Below are 22,388 nucleotides of genomic sequence, written 5' to 3'. Positions count from 1 at the left end.
TTGCTATATATGACTCCATCATTCGGTGTTTGGGCAGAAAAAAGAGAATAAATGAGGCCCACGACATTTTCTGGACAATGCTAGAGGCTGGAATTTGTCCTGACAAAACTATGTATGTGACAATGATTAATGCTCTATCAAGAAATGGGCAAGCTATTCCAGCCCTTAAGCTCTTCGACGAAATGTTGGAAGCTGGAGTTCAACCAAGCCACTATGCTTATACTCTCTTATAAGTGGGCTAGTAAAAAAAAAACATGAGAGAGAAGGCATGTGCATACCTCGATCGAATGATAGAAGAGGGTTTCAAGCCAAATACTGTTCTTTGCACTTCTCTTATAAAACACTTCTTCTGGAATAGAGATCCCGAATTTGCATTTAGGTTGGTTGATTTGATGACAAGAAGTGGGGTTGAGCTAGACCTGGTAACTTATATTACGTTGGTCAGTGGTGTTTCTAGAAATATTAGCTCACTTGATCGGAAATGGCTTCTTCCACAGGGACAGTACGAAGAATCTAAGGAAAGGTTGTTCAGTCTACTTCAGAGTGCTATGTTGCCTGAGAAAAAATTAACCTCAGTTATCTCTCAGGAAGAAGTTAAATCTCGTGCACTTCGGCTGATAAACGAAGTGAACAACAGTCCCCTAATGCATAATTTGTACTTGTATAATGGCATAATTTCTTGCTTTTGCAGGACAAAGATGATGAAAGACGCATACAACCGCTTTAAGTTGATGCAAAATGAAGGCCTCCAACCAAATCAAGTTACTTTTACTATTCTAATTGATGGGCATTTCCGAAGTGGGGAGGTTGATTGTGCGGTTACTCTTTTCAACATTATGATTGAGCGGAATTGTCCTCCAGATAACATTGTGTACAACACTTTAATAAGAGGTCTATGCAAGCATGGAAGGCTCATTGATGCTCTATCGCTCTCATACACACTAATGCTAAAAAAAGGATTGGCCCCTTCTAAGGCATCATATGAAAATCTTCTCAGTTCTCTTTGTGCTAATAATTGGAGTGGTGATGCAGTGAAGATATGTCAAGATATGCTTGCAAATGAATATGTCCCTTGTACCCGTAATCTTGAGTTGTTGCTTTGTATACTAAATGAAAAAGAGAAGTGAGACGAAGCTCGTTTTGTGCATGATTTGCTTCTTAAGAAAAGAATATTTAGGATGAAGACAAGCAAGAGGCTGGATATGCAATCTCTCTGATATTGCTGGGATTCCTTCCCTTTCTGGTCCGTGTGTATCAACAAAATATGGACTTTTGTATGGAGCTTCACATTATAGCTTGTGTACCCTTGGAATTCCCTTTGGTATGTTGATAATATGTCTCAGGATATTTGAAATTCAAAAAGATATTAACTGTATATATAAGTTGCTAAATGGCAGAACTTTGAAAGGAGTGACTTCTTAACTATATTCATTAGGTAAAAGAGTTGAATATATATCTTTTTATGTAGTCATGGTGACCAGAATCTATCCATATCCAGTCACATTCATGACAACTGTTTTCCTTTTCTCCTCGTCCTGTGTGTTTTGTCTTCCGTGCTTATGCATTTCGCCTTGGATTCTTGATTCATTTTGAAATATCTCTGCATGTGAATTTGGCGATTGTTTTTCTCTGTTTCTTCGACATGAGCATATTAATGTTCAATTTAATTTTTTGAACAGATTATTCATTTACAATTATTTGTTAAACCTCTTATAGGGGAATACACTGAATTGCTATGGGGAACAATTGAACAAAATATTAGGTTGCGGGGGAGGGGAAGAACTTTGATGCATCAAAATTGTTTGACTATAACCTGAAACAACTTTGTATTCCATTATGTTTTTTAATTATTCTGTAACACAAACGTCTATCATTCAGCAAAACTGAAGGTACATTTTACTTCCACAAGACAGAATTATTGAACAATATCTTATGCATTATATATACTCTTGTTAATTCACTATGAATTGAAAGCCAATTAATGTCTCGGAAAAATCTATTTGGTTTTTTGCTAGCAGGTAACTATAGGGAGTTCACATGACAAAATGACCCATTTAGAAGTAAGTAGCCATACATTGCTTAGGTGCGATCAACAGCAAACCAGTTAATGTGCTTAGAAGGGTCAGGACATGAGCTTCACTTTATTCTTGTGTTAATTTCTATTTATAATATCACTTTATTTGCTCTCATAATTTCTTATTCAGTTAAATGAACATGCACTTTTTCTAGGAATTTGGCTTCAGTAAGGGAAAACCTGGACTTTTTTAACAGGAAAAACCTCGACTCTTGATTTAACTTTGGTTTATCTGCCTTTTCTACAAATGCTTTGTTGATTTATCTAACCGGGGTAGGATTATCATTCAATTTTCTCTTTGTTCTTACAAAGTCTTAGGCTGATTCATTTCCTTTTTACTCTCTTTTCATTTGAGGGTGTGGGAAGATTTCACTGTAGTTCTGGGATTATGAAGCTTTATTTAGACTATTTGATACTCTGTTTATCACATAAATTGGGATAGAAGGAGTATATTATTCAGACTAATCAACCTGAGATTATTATATCTATGGTTGCAGGCTATTTCAGGAGAACTGCAGTTGTTATTATGAACTGCCATAGTTATCAAGGAGTGGACTTGGTTCCATCGTTAATAGGTAATATACATGTCAGTGATTTTCTAGAGAGCCAATATTCCTTTAATATCTTTAACACATTATTCACTTCCTTCAAGTCACTTGCAGCTTAAAGTAAGAAGCAATATATATTCCTATGAACCTCTATCCTAATTCACAGGTACATTGCATTTATTGTTCACTTTTTCCCTCTTTAGACTAGAAAAAGAGCTAGCTTGGCCAGATTTCTCCTAGAGTATTGTATCTGTTGCATCGCAAGTTTGATGACATTCTTCAAAAAAAATAAAAAATTCCAGCTTCTTCAAAGAAAGCATTATTATTATAAATCTTCAACTAATAGTGTGGAAATAAATTCCTGTTTAGAAAGGCTAAGCTGTTAGGAAAAGTAGATTGTTATGATAGTTTAGATGATTAATATATGAGGTGGAAAGGTAAGAGATCTACTATTGTGTGCTTGTCATATCAGAGTCAACACACTGTTTAAAAGTAAGTTTTTAATAATTTTTGCAGCTTGAAATAGAGCAGACAGTTCGTTTGACCGTTACGGGTATGTGAACAATTAGGTAAAGCAACCTAAAATGTATAATATACAAATATTGTAATTAACTAAGAAAAACCTGTTTACTGTTGCATCACCCAAAAACTAACCCTTACTAGGTAGGGGATAAAAGAAAAGTAAAAGACTACAAAATTTGCATGAAACCCAAGTGAGAACTCATGCCTTTTGATTTGCTTCATATCTTCTGTTCCAATATCATCTACTGGTAGGTAAATCTATAGTGAAGAACTCCTACCTGGTTTTACAAAGTTTTTTCCTGGAGGTGAAATCGAGTTTGACTTGTTCTATTGGTTTAATTATATGTAGGATTTTCTTGATATCTTTTTTAGCTTATTAGCTTCTGTAGACTGTCTCTATTTGTTGTCGCACATGTTTTAGTACAGAGACAAAACATGACTTGATGGAGGTACAGAGACATTATTCAGTGGTGGTGATCAATCATTATAGAGTAAAAGGATGATTATGCTGATTTGGAGAGCTCTTGATTGCTTTAATATTTTGGATTTACAGGTAAAGCAATGTGTCATCTTCTTTTAAGTGGTTTCCAATAATTTTTGCCTTGATCATGCGGGGCAAATTCATGCATATTGGATGTGAATATCAGTTGTCAGGTATGTTAACTGTGATACCAACAATTTTTTACTTAACAATATGGGGCCAATTTGTTCTAGTAAATATCAGGTAAATATGTTAACTGTGTTGGTGAAACTTTGTAAAGATGACCCTTTTTTGCAGATGTACTGATAAGCCACGTATATTTCATACTTATTCAAGGAGGAAGAAGCAAAAAAACATACAAGTCCTGGAGGATTGAGCAGTTACTTATAAGTTACTGAAAGTTATCTGCTAGGCAATTTCTTACAGATACTAGAAGATATACCTATACCCAACATCGATGAACTACTTGACGAACTCCATGTGTCAACCATATTTTCTGTCTTCTGGATACCACCAAATTCGTGTCAATCTGTCACGACCCAAACCCCGCGGGCCGTGACTAGTGCCCGAATTGGGCACCCGAACACAATCACAAATCCGAGCGGCAAACAGATGACTTATACCGTTACAAATATCAAACGCTGCCTCAGATTATATCAAACACATCCAGGTATATAACAGAAGCCGACAAGGCGGTGTTTCAAATTTACAAGATTTTCAAAGAAAATTTCGGCAGAGTTTCCTTTGTTTTTCGGACTATCCAAAATAACCCTGTACACAGCAAATACCAACAAAGGCCACACAGTGCCAACAGAACAACATATACATGTGCGAGCCGACAAGGCTGCCATAACGAAAGAGATCATATGGACATAACTGTACAGTAGTAGGCACACACACCCACAAATAAGTCTACAGACCTCTAAACAGACCAAACGAATCATATGGCGGAACAGGGCCCCGCCGTACCCATGAACGAATATATACAACATAGATAACGAACAAAAGTATATACCAAAAGTGTATGCTCTGAAATGAGAAGAGCACTCCAAACAGCTGAAGGGGATATCCTAAACTGGGGGATCACCGAACTGCGCGTCTGTACCTGCGGGCATGAAACGCAGCCCCCGAAGAAAGGGGGTCAGTACGAAATATGTACTGAGTATGCAAAGCAGAATGTACAGAAAGCCAATCTGAGACATAACGAAATGGGAGTATCAAACATAAGTGCAAATCCAATCTTATCAAATTATTTAGTTTCAAATATGTGAGTCATGCATAGGGTATAGAAGAATATGGTCGTCCGCCTGTCGATGGCGCCATAAACACAGCATAACACCAGAAAGATTTCAAATCTCCGTATCCCCGTCACATATCACATCACAACATAACGCCATATACAACACATCACCAAACATAAGTGGAACCCGACCCTCATTAGCGAGTAGCTCGGAGAACCATAACACAGCATAACTCCGGAGTATATCAAAATGCGCACGATAACAGAACCGGCCCGGGACTCGGCGAAACGAATAACAGAATGCACGAATAGAGTCGTGAGCAGTCATATGCATAAAATCATTATCATAAATTCAAACATAAGTAAAATGATCATATTTGGAAATCGAAATAATAGTCTTAACAAATTCTTTCAAAAGTTTCCGAATTTCATAAAGGAAAGTCGCGGGGCCCACGGATGGTTATTTACCCGAGTCGGGCTCGCCTATAGAAAACATACATATCACATGCCATATAGGCTCCTACAAAAGTATTGAGGTAATCCGAGCATTTATGTGCAAGAAATGGCATTTAAGAATTACGAAAAATCCTTAAAGTGAAACCTTTCTATACAAAGTTCAAAAAGCGATTATTTCAAAGACGTGAAGGTTCATACTTTTATCAAATCATGCATAAGAGTGCCAAAGAATACATATGGATCATATCATGCTCGGATTTCGAATCATAGGAATTTCCTTAAGGCTTTAATCTAGCCTATGTAAAACTAAGACATGCCAAAAAGAAAGGAGGTTGCTTTACATACCTCGAACGCACTTCCAAGCTAGCCAATCTAAAGCTACTCCAAATCTACGCCTCGGGCTCCCCAAGGTCTACAATACGCCAACGAATACCAAACATTAGTTAAGGCACTTAAGCCATTCTTTCCAACTAACCATTAAATTCTACAAAAAATTCGGCAGCATTTCCCCTGTAAATAGGTCATCCCGAGAATTTGTCTCGCTCAAAATCAACAACAACAACCACAATAACCAACCTAGTACATTGATAACCAATTCGAAAGGCAAAACAACATTAATAGCTTTCTTTTACATCTTTCAACAACTTTCCAAATATTCGTTTCGACGGCTTGCATTCAAGCCACATTATCGCTCATACATTCGATTATTAACCCAAACCCATACTAACAACATTCAAGAACATTCTAAACAATTCACATAATATTTCCAACGATCCGAAAATTTTTCCACTGTTGGCCGAAAACAGTCCCCTTTAGCCGAGCAGCCCTCTTTTCATTTTTCCTCATTTTCAAGTCATGTTTTGCGTCACAATCCACAATATAACGATATGATTTTCATAAAATATACAAATTACGTCAACGCACAATGACTCTCCAATCAGCCCGCACAATCTTAATATTAATCTTAAGTCATTTAAAGCTCATTTCCAAACTAGAATTCATATCGACGATAAGCGATATTAACTCATCCTTCGTCACGCATTAGAGGCTATATACACGGCTAATCCACACATACATATATATGTTGATGATTTTTATTCTCTTCCCCACTCTACAACAATTCTAACATGATATAAGAATTAATTCATCAATTCAATCACAACACCCATTTACACAATCACACCCACACTACACGGCTAGCACACCCATCACACAACCCACTTCCAACATTTCATATTTCATGATTTTTATCCATTTTAGCATACTACAACATGAATAAAATGTCCACAACACAATAAACAAGATCAAACTTACCTTTCTTCTTCAACTCCACAAAGGGGTTAGGGTTTGTAATCTCTTAAATGAATGACTTGATCGCTCCAACAATGCTTCCACGCTACTTAGGGACCTCTAAATAGTTGATTTATACCAAGGAAAAAATTTTGGGGTGGCTTGATTTGGATTTGGTTTTCTTGGTTTCTTGGCCGAGAATGGTTGTTGAAGTTGTCTTCAACTTCTTGATAGTTTGCTTAGTGTAAATGAAAGAAGATGACTTGAAAGTCATTTTTAAGTCCCACTAAATTTTGTCCATGTGTCCTTGGGCCCACACATGTGTTGGACCAATTAAATTTGGCCACACAATGTGGGGACCCTTTTAAATTCACACGGCCACATGGCCCTTTTTGCACAAGATTTTTAAGTCCCAATTTTATGAATTGTGGTCCCAATTTTTCCTAAGTGTTCAATGTCATCAATTTCATATATAACTTGTGTCTCAAAATAAAATCAAATGGTCAAAAATCCCGACTTCAAATCCCGAAATAATCTTGACCTTAAATTATCATAGTTAATCCGGGTTATTCCAATGTATAAAAATACGGGACTTAACACAATCCTTCCGATATTCCTAAAACTGCTTTTCGCACTCATTCTGTCCATTATGAGTATGTTGTCATGCCTTTTGGTTTGACTAATGCTCCGTCCACATTCCAAGCCGCCATGAATGATCTTTTCCGCCCCTACTTGCGAAAATTCATCCTTGTCTTCTTAGATGATATTCTAGTCTACAGTCCTAACTCCCAGCAACATTATGGGCATCTTCGGACAACCCTTAGCCTTTTGTCTAGCCATTCTTACTATGCCAATCCAAAGAAATGTTTATTTGACCAACCACAAATTGGGTTTCTGGGTCACATAGTATCACGTGAAGGTGTGGGGGTTGATCCTGAAAAGGTTGCTGCTGTCTTGGAATGGCCATTACCTAAATCTATTAAGGAGCTACGTGGTTTTTTGGGCTTAACCGGGTATTACCGACGCTTTGTGCCTAATTATGGCATGCGGGCTCGTCCTTTGACTGACTTGACTAAGAAGGATGCATTTCATTGGAATGATGATGCTATTGATGCTTTCCACCAGTTAAAAGAAGCTTTGATTTCAGTTCCTGTTTTATGTCTTCCAGATTTTACCCAACCTTTTACGGTGGAATGTGATGCTTCTACAACAGGAATTGGTGCCATTTTGTTACAGAAGGATCATCCCATCACATACTTCAGCAAAGGCTTGTCTTTTTCCAGCAGAATCATATCTGCCTATGACAGGGAACTCTTAGCCTTGGTGTTGGCTTTACAGAAATGGAAACATTGTTTATTGGGGCGTCATTGTTTTTGTGAAAACTGATCATTATAGTCTGAAATTCTTATTGGATCAGCGGATTACCACAGCCGAACAACAACGCCTTTTGTTGAAGCTTCTGCCTTTTGACTTCACTATCATTCATAAGGCTGGGCGTGAAAATATAGGAGCAGATGCTCTTTCTCGCAGGCCACATTCCGCCAGTCTTTTGGCTTTGGTGGTTCCTATTTCCATGGATTTCAGGAAATTTGCAAGCCAAGTTGCAATCAGATCCTTATACAAAGGAACTTCTTTTACAGAAACTTGATGATCCCACTTCTCTACCCGACTTTCAGATATCATCTAATCTTTTATACTACAAGTCCCGTCTGGTCATTCCTGATGATTCTTCTCTTAAAGCTAAGATATTAGCCGAGGTTCATGATTCTCATGTTGGAGGACATGGTGGTTTCTTAAAATCTCTTAAACGGGTTTCAGAGAGTTTTTATTGGCCCCATTTGAAGAAAGATGTCAAGCACTATGTCCAACGTTGTTTGATATGCCAGAAAAATAAGTATCAGACACTTGCTCCAGCCGGTCTTCTACAACCTTTTCCTATTCCCGAGCCTGTTGCTGTCCTCTTTTGCAAGGAAATTATCCGGCATCATGGCATCCCACGTTCAATTTTGTCTGATCATGATGTTGTTTTCCTTACTGCTTTTTGGCAAGAGCTCTTTCGCCTCAGTAATACTCGGCTTCGCATGGGCACTTCCTATCATCCTCAATCTGATGGCCAAACTGAGGTTGTCAATCGTTGTTTAGAGGCATACTTGCGCTGCTTTGCTCATGACCAGCCTCACCAATGGAGTAAGTTTGTTGCTTGGGCTGAATATTCCTTCAATACCGGGTTTCACACATCTACCGGTTATTCTCCATTCAAGATTGTGTATGGACGCGATCCCCCACCGCTGCATCCTTATCATCCTGGCGACACCAATATTGCAGACCTTGAAGAACAGATGTTGACTAGAGATGCTATGCTGAAACTTATGAAGGACAACCTTCTGAAAGCCCAATCTAGGATGAAAGCACAGGTCGATTCTAAGCGCAGAGATCTGTCTTTTAATGTTGGTGAGCTGTCCTTTTACGTCTTCAGCCATATCGCCAAAAGTCCTTGGCCAACCGCCCATTTCAGAAACTGTCCCCTCCTGTCTTTGGCCCTTACAAAGTCATTTGTAAAGTGGGACCTGTATCCTATGAGCTTGAACTTCCAGCCAGTTCCAAAATCCATCCTATCTTCCATGTTTCTCTCTTAAGGCCTGCCCTTGGTTCTGACATTCCTTCCCAGCCGCTGGAACTACCATTAAATGATGAGGGCGAGCTCATTCTCTAACCTGCACAGGTGCTAGATCATCGTTGGAGACCACCAACAGAGAATCCTCAACTTGAGTTGTTGATTCAATGGGTTGGTCAACCTCTCGAAAAAGCTAGCTGGGAAAATTATGACTTGTTAGCTGCCCAGTTTCCAGATTCTCGCCTTGAGGACATGTGGCCTTTCCAGGAAGGGTGCACTGATAAGCCACGTATATTTCATACTTATTCAAGGTGGAAGAAGCAAAGAAATATAGAAGTCCTGGAGGATTGAGCAGTTACTTGTAAGTTACTGAAAGTTATCTGCTAGGCAGTTTCTTACAGTTACTAGAAGTTATGTGTCATCCTATTATATAAATAATGCATATTAGTAATGTAGGATTGTATTGTAATCATCTATTGTATGCAGCCAGATTGTTCTAAGAGATATGAGATGCTTGTGTCTCTCTATTATTAAAATATCAGTATAACTTCTATTTATTTACCATTTCTGAACCTCTGTTCCTATTATTTATACAGTAGTATTTGTCAACTTGTGTTTGGATAAGTATATAATTTGCAGAAATGAACTTATAATAAACATAACAAAAAGATAAGGTATGATGTAGGAGCTTACAAAGTGAACTTTTGTCCATTCTTGGAATGATTTTAAGGTCATTGGGCCAAACACTACCCTCCAGTATAAAATGAGATTGCTTTTAATGCTGATAAAAGGGCAGCCCGGTGTACTAAGCTCCCACTATGCATGGAGTCCGAGGAAAGGCCGGACCACAAGTGTCTATTATACGCAGCCTTACCTTGCATTTCTGCAAATGACTGTTTCCACGGCTCAAATCCGTGACCTCCTGGTCACATGCAGTGTAAATGTATTAGCTCACTCAGCTTCTGACTGTAGATTTCTCTTAGAAGTTATTCTTTACCCAAGAACAAAAGTACTTCTCACCCATGTACCTGAGGATGTTATCCAGACATTCGGAAATCAAGAAAGATAAGTTCGGAATACATACAACTAAATAACTAAGACTGCAACATAACTGAAACTTCAGCAGTAATAAAGCTTCATTGATAGATTTAGTAGAAGAACTATCTGTAACTCTGTTGGTGAAACTGCTAAGGCTTGACAGTTTCAGCAAACATATGAACAAAAGATTTAGCAGTAGAATAGTCTTCACATTGGCTAAAACCTCAACATTTATATGTGAAAAATAAATATATTTTTCGACAGAAAATTGTAGCAGAACTTGTACTTCAACACTGTTCCTTTAGCTAGTGGTTGATATTATTATATGGAGGTAGTTTGTGATAACAGTGAGACAATATTTGAATATGAGCATGTGTCCAATGATATGAAGATGTGCGTTAGAACAAAATTGACACGTAACCACATAGTCTAAAAGATAAAGAAGAGGCGACGACAGTGCTACTTTGGTTATTCTATTTGCAACAGTAACCACAGATTATATGCACACATTCAGAGAGTGGATAGTCTATAGACATTAAACATCTTTCAAAGAAGTATACCTGTTGGCGCAAGTACTGATATGTATACCTGCAGCAAGAGCTTTCAGGTTTTCAAGTAACCAAACCCCAAGATTTCTAGATTTAGTTAGGTGTTTCTCGATAAACATGGCCTTGCTGAATAAATAGAAGTGTGCTCACGCTGGGAAGTGCTTTTTTTGGTGGTTTTGTTTGTCTCTCTGTCATACATTTTTTCTATTAAGGTTGCTTTAACAGCTCTTTATAGAATCATGATGCCTTTGGCACAAGGTTAAAATATAATAATCAGTTGGCATAAGAAGTTGCTACAAAAAATTATTTAGAGCTTAGAGTATTTAGAGCATGCTGTCAGATTCACGGACCCCAGACCTCACCTGGTGGGATTATACTGGGTATGTTGTTGTTGTGGTGTCAGATTCACGGATAACGAAACTATCAAGAATTGATTGCATAAGGACATTACTATATTACCATAGCTCGTTAGTAAAATTGATACATAAAATTGTTTTAGAAAAAATATTATATTCACCAACTATCTATATGTCGTCATTTATGTAAGAAAGAATGAGCGTCTTTCAATAGACTATAAAGAGGCAACCCACTATCTATTGATTGTTTATTGTATTTTGCGATAACTTCTTTACTTCTATTAATTCTTGTCTTCTTTGAAATGTCTTTTCTTGACCGAGGGTCTATTGGAAACAGCCTCTAACCTCCCAAGGTAGAGGCAAGGTCTGCGTAGACTCTACCCTCTCTAGACCCCACTTGTGGGAACATACTGGCTATGTTGTTGGTGTTGCTTTCTATTGATTGTTTATAGTTAAAGTGTTTATTCTTTTTAGTGATAGGAGTAATGTACTATAGAGGCTTTAAAGTTTCAAGCATTTCTTTTCATGCCTACAGATGGTGGGAAACCAAATATCTTTCTATATATGCCATTTTTATACCAAGATTTTTATTTTCAGGTAGAAACTTGAATGTTCTTGTTGAGACACTTGCATGAGATTTCTTATTTCTTCAATAAGACACAATTATTCCTTGCTTGAACTTTCAGTGTGGCACATTGACAAAGTCGAAGAGTTAAAAGGTGAATTAAGGTTTTATTATACCAAAGTTTGCCAAAGCAATAGATAATTTTGATTACTTTATCATCTTTCTTCATCTTAAGTACTGACTTTAATCGATTTTTAGCAGAGGAGGCGAAGTATAAATCACACCAAATAATGCCAGTCATCAAATTGCTCGTGTGGTATAGAAAACTGCAACAGCTAGGATTGCAAGATGCAACGACACTTACAATGCTCAAGAGTCCTCCAATAAATATAGAAATGTGAGCATCCAGTAAATTTGTGAGTACAAATGCAGAAAAGGAGAAGTGTATCCACTGTGGAGCTTTATTTATTTGGTCTGTGATGTGTAATTCCCAGAGACAAAATACTAGGTGATTTCTTCTCATATGTTCTAGTCTTGATGGATAGAATTACCTGGTACCTGTTACTGGTGGGAGGTGGCAGGTATGAGGTGTCCCGCAGAATTAGTCGAGATGCGAGCAAGCTGGCCCGGACACCGCGGTTATAAAGAAATGTGAGGAACCAGAAGAGACGCTGGATAATTTGGTTGGTGCATTTCGATCTCTCCAACATGCCTATTCAGTAACTTTTGCAGATCTATTGAATTTTTGTATAACTCAAGTTTTTGCATAGATTCTAAAATAGTTGTACACACACGCTATTCATGTCAGGTCAAGTGAAATATAATTATAACTTTTATACATAAATTTTTTGATCTTAGAGACTGAACAAACCTTTGCTTGAAGGCATATCTATGTTGGAGCTAAATTGCCCGATTTGGCTTTTACTCGTGTTGGGCCCGTGCATTGCACGTGCTATCCCTTCTAGTTATAGGAATAAAATAGATAGTTGCATTATATTACACATGGCTTTCCAAACAGACCGTAAAAGATTTGCAGTAAATCTATCAATAGCTAACCTTCAGGACTTCAAATTATTTTTTGTTGAGTCCTCTGCGGCTTGAAAGTAGGAGTTAGTTTCCTACTTCTTCGTGATTTGATTTTGCAACGGTAAATGTATGTCTCCTAGTTATTAGTAAAATTACTTTAGTGTTCCGCACCCTATCTTAATGAGTAAAGTTTATTTTAGAAAGCATATAAATATTATATTAAAAATTGTGTTTGAGTTATAACGTAAAAGAGTAACTTCCTGAAAATGATGAATGGTAATCCTATTAGCTAACTCAATAAAGAAAAAAATATGCTTCAAAGAAGTCCTCAATCTTCAATCAATACATTTAGCTTGAAATTTGTTCCAGATTTATAATTTCATCACAAATTATCTATTTCCTTTTTAGTTCCGTTAAGAACACATAACCCTTTGACAAATTAAATATCGTTGAAGGATAGAATATTACACATATGAGTTTGATGACAGTTCTTTAAGGTAAAGTGTTTAAATGCTAATAATTTGTACCCACAAACCATTAACTGCTCTGCAAGAGATAAACACAAGGTATTGATGTTGAGAAAGAATCGAGTCAGGTCTAACGGTGGGTTGGATTTAATTGTAATCAGATTTAGATTGGATGAAAATAATATCCATGTAGGCACCCGTACAATAATAAAAGTAAGGACAAGGAAATTAACCGTCAGGAGTAGATATGTGTCAAAAGCTAGATGGTAAGGACAAATATATCAAAAAAAAATAATGAATGGCAAATATAATCTTTATTGAGAGTACAGAAGCAAATCCGACCATTTTTTATATTTTTAATCATAAACTGGCCCAATACCCAGTTTACACAAAAAGTTGGAACAAATAGTCATTACAGAAGAAATTTAAAAAATACAAAAATGAATAAAATATGCATTATATATTTGAAGCATCTATGTGGTGATTAAAGGATATGTGGTGATTACAAAAGAGTATAGCCACCTTTACCCCCATCAACATCGAAAGGAGTAAAACCTACTCCATTAAATAAGTAAGTCCACAAAAGCAAATAAAACTACAATCAGTTCAAGTCTGCCACTTATAATCCGTACCCTGCCTATTAATTTTCGTCTAACAAACCAAACAGGTAATAGTAGTTCCTTTCACAGTGACTTTCTTCTCCTTTTATTTTTTTATTTTTTTTTAATTTTTTTAAGAAACGTTAATTTCTGTGAATATTTAGACATAAATTATCTCAAACATACCTCTACACTGAGAACCCAAAAAAGCACCAAACGGAGCCCCAAAACAATAACATAATCAAAGATTTTAAACGTTAAAAACAAAATTTCATTGAAAGCTGCTAAACACCTAACGAATATAAGCAATCAAATTATCGAAAAGCAACAACCCTTTAGGAGAAGGAACATTTGAACTTCGTTCATTGCAAGTTCTTATATTTCATTTCCCATTAATAGAGTACAGTACAGCAAGGTTGCTGCCCTTTCTCACCCACATCAACTGTCCAGCCATTTACTGACCATAATCGCATGCATGTAGTATGTTCAACGCTATCGATTATTGAAGCAAAATGCATCAATCACAAGTCTGCCAATGATTATTTTCGACAAATATATGGTTATATCTAACGTCTACTATCTCGAACTAAAAGCTAAATCTAATAGCCTCAGGCAGCAAGGAACTCGCAAAGGATTAACCCAAGCACTCAAATGTATTCAAAATTGGAACTCGGAAACTTGAAAATAGACTTCTTTTTTGTTTAATTGTCGTTGGCAAATTTGATTCCCTTCTCAATGGACGATTTCAGCTCTGGTTTAAGAGCTTCAAGTCCTTGTTTCTCGAAGTCTGAAAGTGGGCCTAATCCGAGGATTTCCTCAACACCATTTTTCCCAAGTCTCACCTGAAAAGAGTTAAAAGACGTGCCAAAATCAGAACCAACCAGAGGAGACTTATCATATCAGTCAATTGGGCCAATCAATCAACTAAATCTTAACCCCAAACAAGTTGGAGTAAAATAGGAGATTATTATAGAGCATGAATATCATGTTAGACGTAATATTATTTGCCTAAGAATGTTTTACAGTGAAATTACCCTTAGTCTTTAGTTCATAGATGACAGAGTACCAACTTTTGCGGGGCTGTAAACTCAAGGTTATCAACTGACAAAACTATCAACAATTTGTGGATGCATATTACTTGCGCATACCATTGGTGGTACCTCGACTCATAAAACTATGTACTCTTAACATTTTGAAAAAAACAATCTGTTCTGGCAGAATGCAACCTGTCAAAACTCACACGACAGATTGAATAGAAAGACGAAGCCCGACTTCATATCCTAGGAAATCAAAATTTGATAGTTTCTATCTTTTTTCTACATCCTCAATCTCCCAATTTAATACCCTCATCATGAGAGGAATCACCAATTTATTCTCACAGTTGAAATAATGTCAGCGACTGACAGAAGATGAAGATCCCTCTATACAGATGCAAAATAGAGCGATGGCAAGACAGATATGTTTAATAGAAAATAGGCACTCAAGTATCATTTAGGGTTAGAAGAGGATATCATTACCTTGGATGCAAAGAAAGGCAGGTCTGTCACAGTTGACTGTACGAATGAACACTCTACAACATCTGGAACCCCATTCAGCCCCTTCAAGCAAGCATCCGCGAAGATGGCACCAGCATAGCTGCGGAAGTGAAAGAAATTGATCAAAACCCGGTAATCACACAGGGAGAGGAGAATACGCAATAAGGTGGTATACTACCACTAACAACAAAGAGAAGTCTCTTTTTAATTTTTATCACCACATCTTCTACCCGTATCCTGAATGGACAACTTCTCTTCAATACTTTATGTTTGATAAGTAGTTCTCTACAACACTAGGTGCATGCAAACTTTATATTCAAGACATAACCAAGATTTTGCGATGTTGGTCACTATGCACAGCATGTGCTATTTCCAGTTTTGGCATGCGACAACACATGCAGAAAAGGTTGGTGTGATCATCATCATGTCATATATTAGTATTGTGAAAACCTGTTGAAATATATTCCCTCTATAACATTTGTGTGGCTATAAAAGCTTCTCACAAAGGGTAACATGGAAAGTTTCTTAAATTATCCCTGATTTAGAAAGAGGTCTTTCTTTTTTAAAGGACTAGAAAGGAAATATGCTCACATAAAGTGGAACCGGCAGAGAATAGTTTTTGCTTTGATAAAGCTTGTTGAAGTATAGAGTAGAAACGTAGTTGTCGAGCAACTCTAGACCCTCTTTACAAGAATTTGACTCTCGTTGGCAGCACGACACTTATTCAGGTGTTCCTTGTCAATACCAAAAAGGTCTTGCCACCAAATAGAGACTTTCATGAAAACATCGAAACCTAAATATGTAAAAAAGAGCATGAATAGAAACATACGCCATCGAGAGGGTGGCTGAACCCTTTCCAGCCTTGGCCTCCACAACTTCAGTGCCACCATCTTGGGTGCGCTTGGTGAGTGCCTCAATTTCTTCACTTCCCAAATTTCCGTTTGGAGTGGCCTATTTGCAACATTTAGAGATAACAAGACAAGAATTAGTAAAGTTACAAGGTGGAATTAATCCTTTTTGAGTCAATACAAGGTAGACGTAATTTTTAAATAACTTGTCTAAGACAGAAGAAAAGAAATATTACTTGGGAAAATAACGGGAGGATAGTTATGCCAGCATGACCACCAACAACGGGGACATTGACATCTGGAACAAAACACCAAAATTTCAAGTAGGGAATAAGAACTTTCATGAATTGATGGTTTAATAAGAAAAAAAAATAGTAGCAAATCCAAACCGGGAAATTACTAAGATGCATACCAGCAACATTAACTTTAGCTTTTCCAGCATAGAAAGTCTTTGCCCTAACAACATCAAGCATGGTCACTCCAAAGAGTCTCTTTTCATCATAGGTTCCGGCCTTCTTGAACACCTCAGATGCAATTGGGACAGTGGAATTCACGGGGTTGCTGATCATATTGATAAGTGCCTTTTGGAGATTTGAGGGGAGGCATTAGAGGAAAGAGGAAAAATCAGTATTTGCTACGCCAACAACTAAACTCGTATGTAAACCAATATGGGCACTTACATGAGGACAATACTTTGCGATGGCTGTGCAAAGAGACTTAACAATACCAGCGTTAATGTTGAACAGATCATCACGGGTCATACCAGGCTTTCGTGGCACACCAGCCGGAATGATGACAACATCAGCTCCCTCCAAAGCTTTCCCTAGCTGTTCTTCCCCTGCAAAACCCAAAACCTGCGAATCCAGGAAAAAATCAATGGTCAAGGAACTGCAAGGAACTGCAAGGAATAGGATCAGACACTGACAGGTTGTTTAGTTTGTGGATTGCAGGTGACATAAGTGGGATAAAAAGTACTCCATTGTTTGGGTTATTGTGCAGAGGATTACATCATTAGGATAAAAGTTAGGGGTCTTCCGGAGATCCATGTTATTGAAAATAAACCCCCAACTAAATTCTGCATTAGTTGTTTAGCATTTGGTTTCACTTTTACTCTCATATTCACAATATCTACATTAATTATGTAGCTGTATTACTGAATACCAAATTCAGTGATGTATAACATTACAAGTATTAGCAATAGATGCATAAATCAGAAAAGAATTAACTTTATATTTTATCACTTGTTCAGTTAACAATTTCTGACTTGTTATCTCTCCGTATAGGCGTATATTTTGAGAAACGTTTGTATATTGACTATAAAGTAATAAAAACATCAGGCGATTAATCAACTATAACTGAATCTCTAACTCGCAGGAGTCAACGATATAAATCCTCTATATATCTTGCTCTAGCTGGGTCCATTTCATTTTAATATTAGTAAGTAATTTGTCTTTTATGGTAAATTAGGAGTTCCTAAAACTTAAAGTTCTCCAAACCTCACACTTATTCCTATTTGGAGCTAAAGCTAGTGTAACAATGGCAAAGACTTAATCCAGCTAGTTGGTATCCCTTACAGGTAGCTTTTGTTTTCATTGTTCTATATTCTTAGATAAATCTGTATTGATGCTGGGAGATGGTGCGACTCTTAAAACAACTTTCCTCCACATGATTTTAGTTCAACCTAATCTCCTTTTAGCATCTTCAATCACCACAACGACGCACATAACAACTAGTGTTTGTAGGTTTATGTAAGGCATAGTCAAACAAACTAATGGCAACTTTTTACTATTTTATCCTGTGTGATACTAGCATTTTTTGTCTGATGTGATCATTTCTAATTTAGTCCAGTCTTATATGACCGCACATCTATATTAGAATCTAAAGTTTCAGGGACACTTATCTTGTGGATATGATAAGCAGTTGAGACCAAAATTCACCCCATATAACATTGTTGATCAGTTGATCTCATAACCATTCTATAAATTTACCTTTTACTTTGTTAGGTATTTTCTCATCATGTAGGAATCTCGTAGCACTCTTTCACTTCAATCAATATATCAATCATCCAATATACTACATTTTCATCTATCACGTCATTCTCTGCAAAAGATTGAGCACTTCAATCTATATATTTCGATGTAGCACTTGTGCCAAGGGTCTATCGGAAACAGCCTCTCCACCTCCACGAGGTAGGGCTAAGGTCTGCACCCAGTCTACCCTCCCTAGACCCCACTCGTGGGATTACACTGGTATATTATTGTTTTTGTACTTCAATCTATATATTTCGATCAACCGATCACGTCATTCTCATCAAGAGATTGAGTGACACCACGATTTTATCCAATCTCATTTCACCTTCGTCCTTCCGGTAGCAGAGCTAAACGTGCACATATTATGTCTTGCTTCTACTTATCCTAAAACCTTATTTTGTGAAACGCTTCTCCATAGTCCCAACTTTGAATCAATTCCCATGTTAGCAAAGTAAAGTTTTCATCTTTACTCGAGGAATGTAATATTTATCTCACATTTTTGTAGCGTTATGCTAACGAGTTTTTGCTTGAAATTTTTTCAAGGATTAAAGTATAGAGATTCTAGTATTAAGAATAATCACTGGAGTACATGTATTTATCATTGAATGTTAAAGTCATATTAAAACCAAAAAATACATGTATTAGCTACATCAAATGCTTAGATGAAATTTGGTAAAAGTTTGTTTATGATAAATCTTGGCCTACTGACGACATCATACTTTAAAATTGAGCTTATTATCATACCTAACATTAACTTAGCACAATATAATAAGAATCAAAATAAAACTCGACGAAATAACAGTACAGGTTGATCAACTTGTGAGACAAACGCAACGAGAAATCAATCAAAAGAGGAGATCATGTCCTCTAAATTAACAGAAATTAACCTCAGATCTGGTGTTGATAAATTTTAATTTAAATTTTAATTTTTTTAAAGATCTAACTATGTAATTACATTTCCGCAACCAAACAGTAAGTTTGTAATTACATTGTAATTACATTATAACAAAGAAGCGGGTGATTGTAATTACTACCCTAGTAGTTACACCAATTCCAATTGCAGGGTGGCTTTCCAAACAGACCTTAAATAATTGAGAATTCGTGAAAGTAACACAACATAAAACGAGAATTAGGAGTAATTAACCTCAGATCTGGTGTTGATATGGCTAACATCAGCAGCAACACCAGGAGTTCCAGCAATATCGTAAAGTGCGAGTCTGGAAACTAAAGGATTCAGTTTCATGAGAAGTGATAAAGGCTGCCCGATCCCTCCGGCTGCTCCTAAAATGGCGACTTTCCTGTCCGGAGCGGATTCCGATGCGAATGCACGGCGCGTGAGGTACGATGTGCCGGCGGTTGAGGATCTGCGAGCCAGAGATCTCAACATGATGGATAATTTGGTGCAGAAAAACGTAGAGCCGGAAAATGAGAGCAATGTTCGAAGTGGTGCGGGGTCTTTGACAGGTGAGTCAGTGTTGATAGAGTTGCGTTAAGATGACTACTGTATTTATTGTATTTTGCCAATATATTCTTGTTTTTAATACTCCCTCCGCCTCCGGACCAAAAACAGTGTGACTTATATTTTTTTTTTTTTCTTGGGTAAAACAAATGTCCATTTATTAAATTAAGAAATAATTAATTTTATTTTTAAAAATTTACTTTTATTAAGTGTTAAGCTTATGTTTGGATGGTGGTTTTCCGTGGTTCATTAATGTACGGTATAGTATCGTTTATTGTGATTTAATAACATTTTTATTGTTTGGTTTGACTGTATCATACTGTATAGTAACATTTAAGTTTACTAAAATATCCTTAACTAATATAACTATTTAAAATATCAATAACTACTAGGATAACCCAAGTAAAAGATAGAATAATAACTGTGTTCATCTCTTCTTTTTTAGTTTGACTCTTTCAGTTTAAAAAAACCAAATCATAAAGTTGCTTGAGAATATTTATATCATTTTGATTACTTAAGTTGGCTGCTGCACTAAGTTCCATCCACAAATAGATGGGAACTTTCAGCTCTACTTCATTTTGTTGATTTTTCATTCCTAGACCGTTATTATCTAGTAGGTTAATTTCATGAATGCACAGAGCATAAGATATTAGATACCTAATAGATTTTATCTGAAATAAGTCCCATATGATTAGCATATTTGACTCTACCATTCATAACGATGTGATGATCTGTTAGAGCATTGCCTTGTATATGTCATACCCCAACCTTGGGGGTTGTCACGATCCAGCCCCGTGGGCCGCGACTAGCACCCTACCTGGGTACCCAGACCGAATCACATATTCATTATCAAATCCAAACTTATTTCCGAATTTTTTTGAAATCATATCAAACGTAGTTTATATCAAAATATGTCTTAAGCGGTCGCACCAAATCAAAATGCCATATCAAATACAAACTGAGCGGCGGAATAGACATCGCCGGTCAAAAGTGCAAACGTAAGCATAAGGGCCATTTGGGGCCATCATAATGAACAGACCGCTTTAAGACCAGAAAACGAAATCAAACCAACACATACAGGACCCTCATCCCACATATATGACTACAGGCCTCTACGAATTCAAAACAAAGACATATGGCGAGACAGGGCCCCGCCGTACCCAAATAGTCAAATGTACAGAATATATACAAAGCAAAAGGAGTCTGTACCAAAAGTGGACTCCGGATCAAAGAGGAGTACTCCGGAACGGCAAAGAGTGAAGCCTACTGTGGAGGATCACCAATGTCTGTACCTGCGGGCATAAAACGCAGCCCCCGAAGAAAGGGGGTCAGTACGAAATATGTACTGAGTATGTAAAGCACGGAGTACAGAAATATGGATCAAAACCGAAAGCAAACCGAATGACAAAGTGGGGTACAAATCGGTATGTCAAAATCCGTATCAAAATCATATATGTATACATAATGCAAACGAAATCATGCAAACGCTTAGGAACGTGGTCGCCACACACAGCATAACACCAGAAGGTTTCAAATCTCCGTACATCCCCGAACACAAACATAATCATAGGTGAGCGTATCGCATCACGAGCCATATCACAGCATAACTCCAAACGGAACCCGGCCCTATGGCGAAGCCTCGGGAACCGTAACACAGCATACGGCCGAATTATCATAAAGCGCACGAATCAAAACCGGCCCGGGAACCGGTGAACGAAGTCATAATAAGGCACGAGCGGAGTCGTGAGCAAACAAATGCAAATCATACTTCAAAATAGTCTTTCAAAGCAGAGTAATCCCATAAGTCATTTCATAATACAAAATAATCGAATACTTAGTCGATATAAGGTTTCATTTCACAAGACGTTTCCAAAATAGTACGTATAGCTCAAAACGTAACCTAGCGCATCGTAATATTCAAAACATATCCCGTAGGAGGAAGTTCCAAAATCGAAAGTAGCATGTCAAACTTTATTTACAAAGATAGCCCAATAAGACAAATAGGGCGTTTCGGGGTAGCGGGCCCACCTCGAGTCAAATTGAGGTGGCGAACATATTTATCGAACGTTTATAGGCCAAAGGTCATACATAATCATTTCTAAGTTACCCGATCACATTTCGATAGGTTTCGGACGAGTGGTGGCATTCTAGCCAAAATAGAGCCCTTAGGCTTCAATTGAATTGAATGAATAGTAACTTTTCTGTGGATCGGGTTTCGAGGAGCAGAAATGCTCCGGAAGTTCTCATATTCGCCTATCATACTAAGATATGCCAAACGAAGGAGTGGGAAGCTTTACATACCTTACGGACATCTTACGCTCTCCCAAATGTCAAGTCCCGTTTCGTCCGAAATCTGCAAATGGTCAAAGTTACCAATTGAGATTCTTAGGCTTAAAAATGCCTTTAACTTCATTTTTTTGTCTACCGCAATTTCGGCAGCACTTCCCCTATAAATCTAACACCCTCGAGACTTAGCTCGGCTCAAAATACATCAACAACAACAACCCAAACATCATCAAACAATATAAACCATATTCAACTTCGAAAGCCTACCTTACTACACAAGTTGGAAATCTTTCATTCAAACTTCAAAATTCCAAATCTATATCCATATTATTGTATTCATTCACTCATTCAAGATTATGCCATTACATTCCAAATACATTCCAAGCCATACACGAAATTGCCCAAA

At 37.2% G+C, this 22,388-nt stretch overlaps 2 protein-coding genes and 1 long non-coding RNA gene across 3 annotated transcripts; 1 reads left to right on the top strand and 2 right to left on the bottom strand.

Annotated features, from left to right (window-relative positions):
- The first annotated feature begins 287 nt into the window (after positions 1–287).
- On the top strand, positions 288–1,127 carry LOC132637775 (pentatricopeptide repeat-containing protein At5g62370-like). Its single transcript, XM_060354813.1, has one exon. The coding sequence runs from the start codon at positions 288–290 to the stop codon at positions 1,125–1,127; it is 840 nt and encodes a 279-aa protein (XP_060210796.1).
- Positions 1,128–3,993: 2,866 nt separating this feature from the next.
- On the bottom strand, positions 3,994–6,851 carry LOC132638585 (uncharacterized). The gene is made up of 3 exons (XR_009581811.1): positions 6,636–6,851; positions 5,667–5,733; positions 3,994–4,730 (listed from the first exon to the last, which is right to left on the bottom strand). It is a non-coding gene; the product is annotated as an uncharacterized LOC132638585 (long non-coding RNA).
- A 7,330-nt stretch (positions 6,852–14,181) lies between these two features.
- Positions 14,182–19,749, bottom strand: LOC132636434 (malate dehydrogenase, mitochondrial-like). Its single transcript, XM_060353301.1, has 7 exons — positions 19,382–19,749; positions 16,888–17,061; positions 16,620–16,788; positions 16,444–16,505; positions 16,189–16,310; positions 15,342–15,459; positions 14,182–14,666 (listed from the first exon to the last, which is right to left on the bottom strand). The coding sequence occupies exons 1-7, from the start codon at positions 19,622–19,624 to the stop codon at positions 14,526–14,528; spliced, it is 1,029 nt and encodes a 342-aa protein (XP_060209284.1). The 5' UTR covers positions 19,625–19,749; the 3' UTR covers positions 14,182–14,525.
- Between the last annotated feature and the right edge of the window lie 2,639 nt (positions 19,750–22,388).

Source organism: Lycium barbarum, chromosome 4 (genome assembly GCF_019175385.1).
Source record: "Lycium barbarum isolate Lr01 chromosome 4, ASM1917538v2, whole genome shotgun sequence".
Classification (NCBI taxonomy): Eukaryota; Viridiplantae; Streptophyta; class Magnoliopsida; order Solanales; family Solanaceae; genus Lycium; species Lycium barbarum.
Note: the sequence above shows the minus strand (reverse complement) of the source record. Positions and strands in the feature narration are given on the sequence as shown.

Coding starts and splice junctions, on each gene's coding strand:
- LOC132636434 (XM_060353301.1), bottom strand. CDS start 19,624: ATGTTGAGATCTCTGGCTCGCAGATCCTCAACCGCCGGCACATCGTAC. Junction 16,506..16,619: donor AGCTAAAGTTAATGTTGCTG/GTATGCATCTTA, acceptor GTTTTGTTCCAG/ATGTCAATGTCCCCGTTGTT. Junction 14,667..15,341: donor TGCCTTTCTTTGCATCCAAG/GTAATGATATCC, acceptor AACTCTTTTCAG/GTGAGACTTGGGAAAAATGG.
- LOC132637775 (XM_060354813.1), top strand. CDS start 288: ATGATAGAAGAGGGTTTCAAGCCAAATACTGTTCTTTGCACTTCTCTT.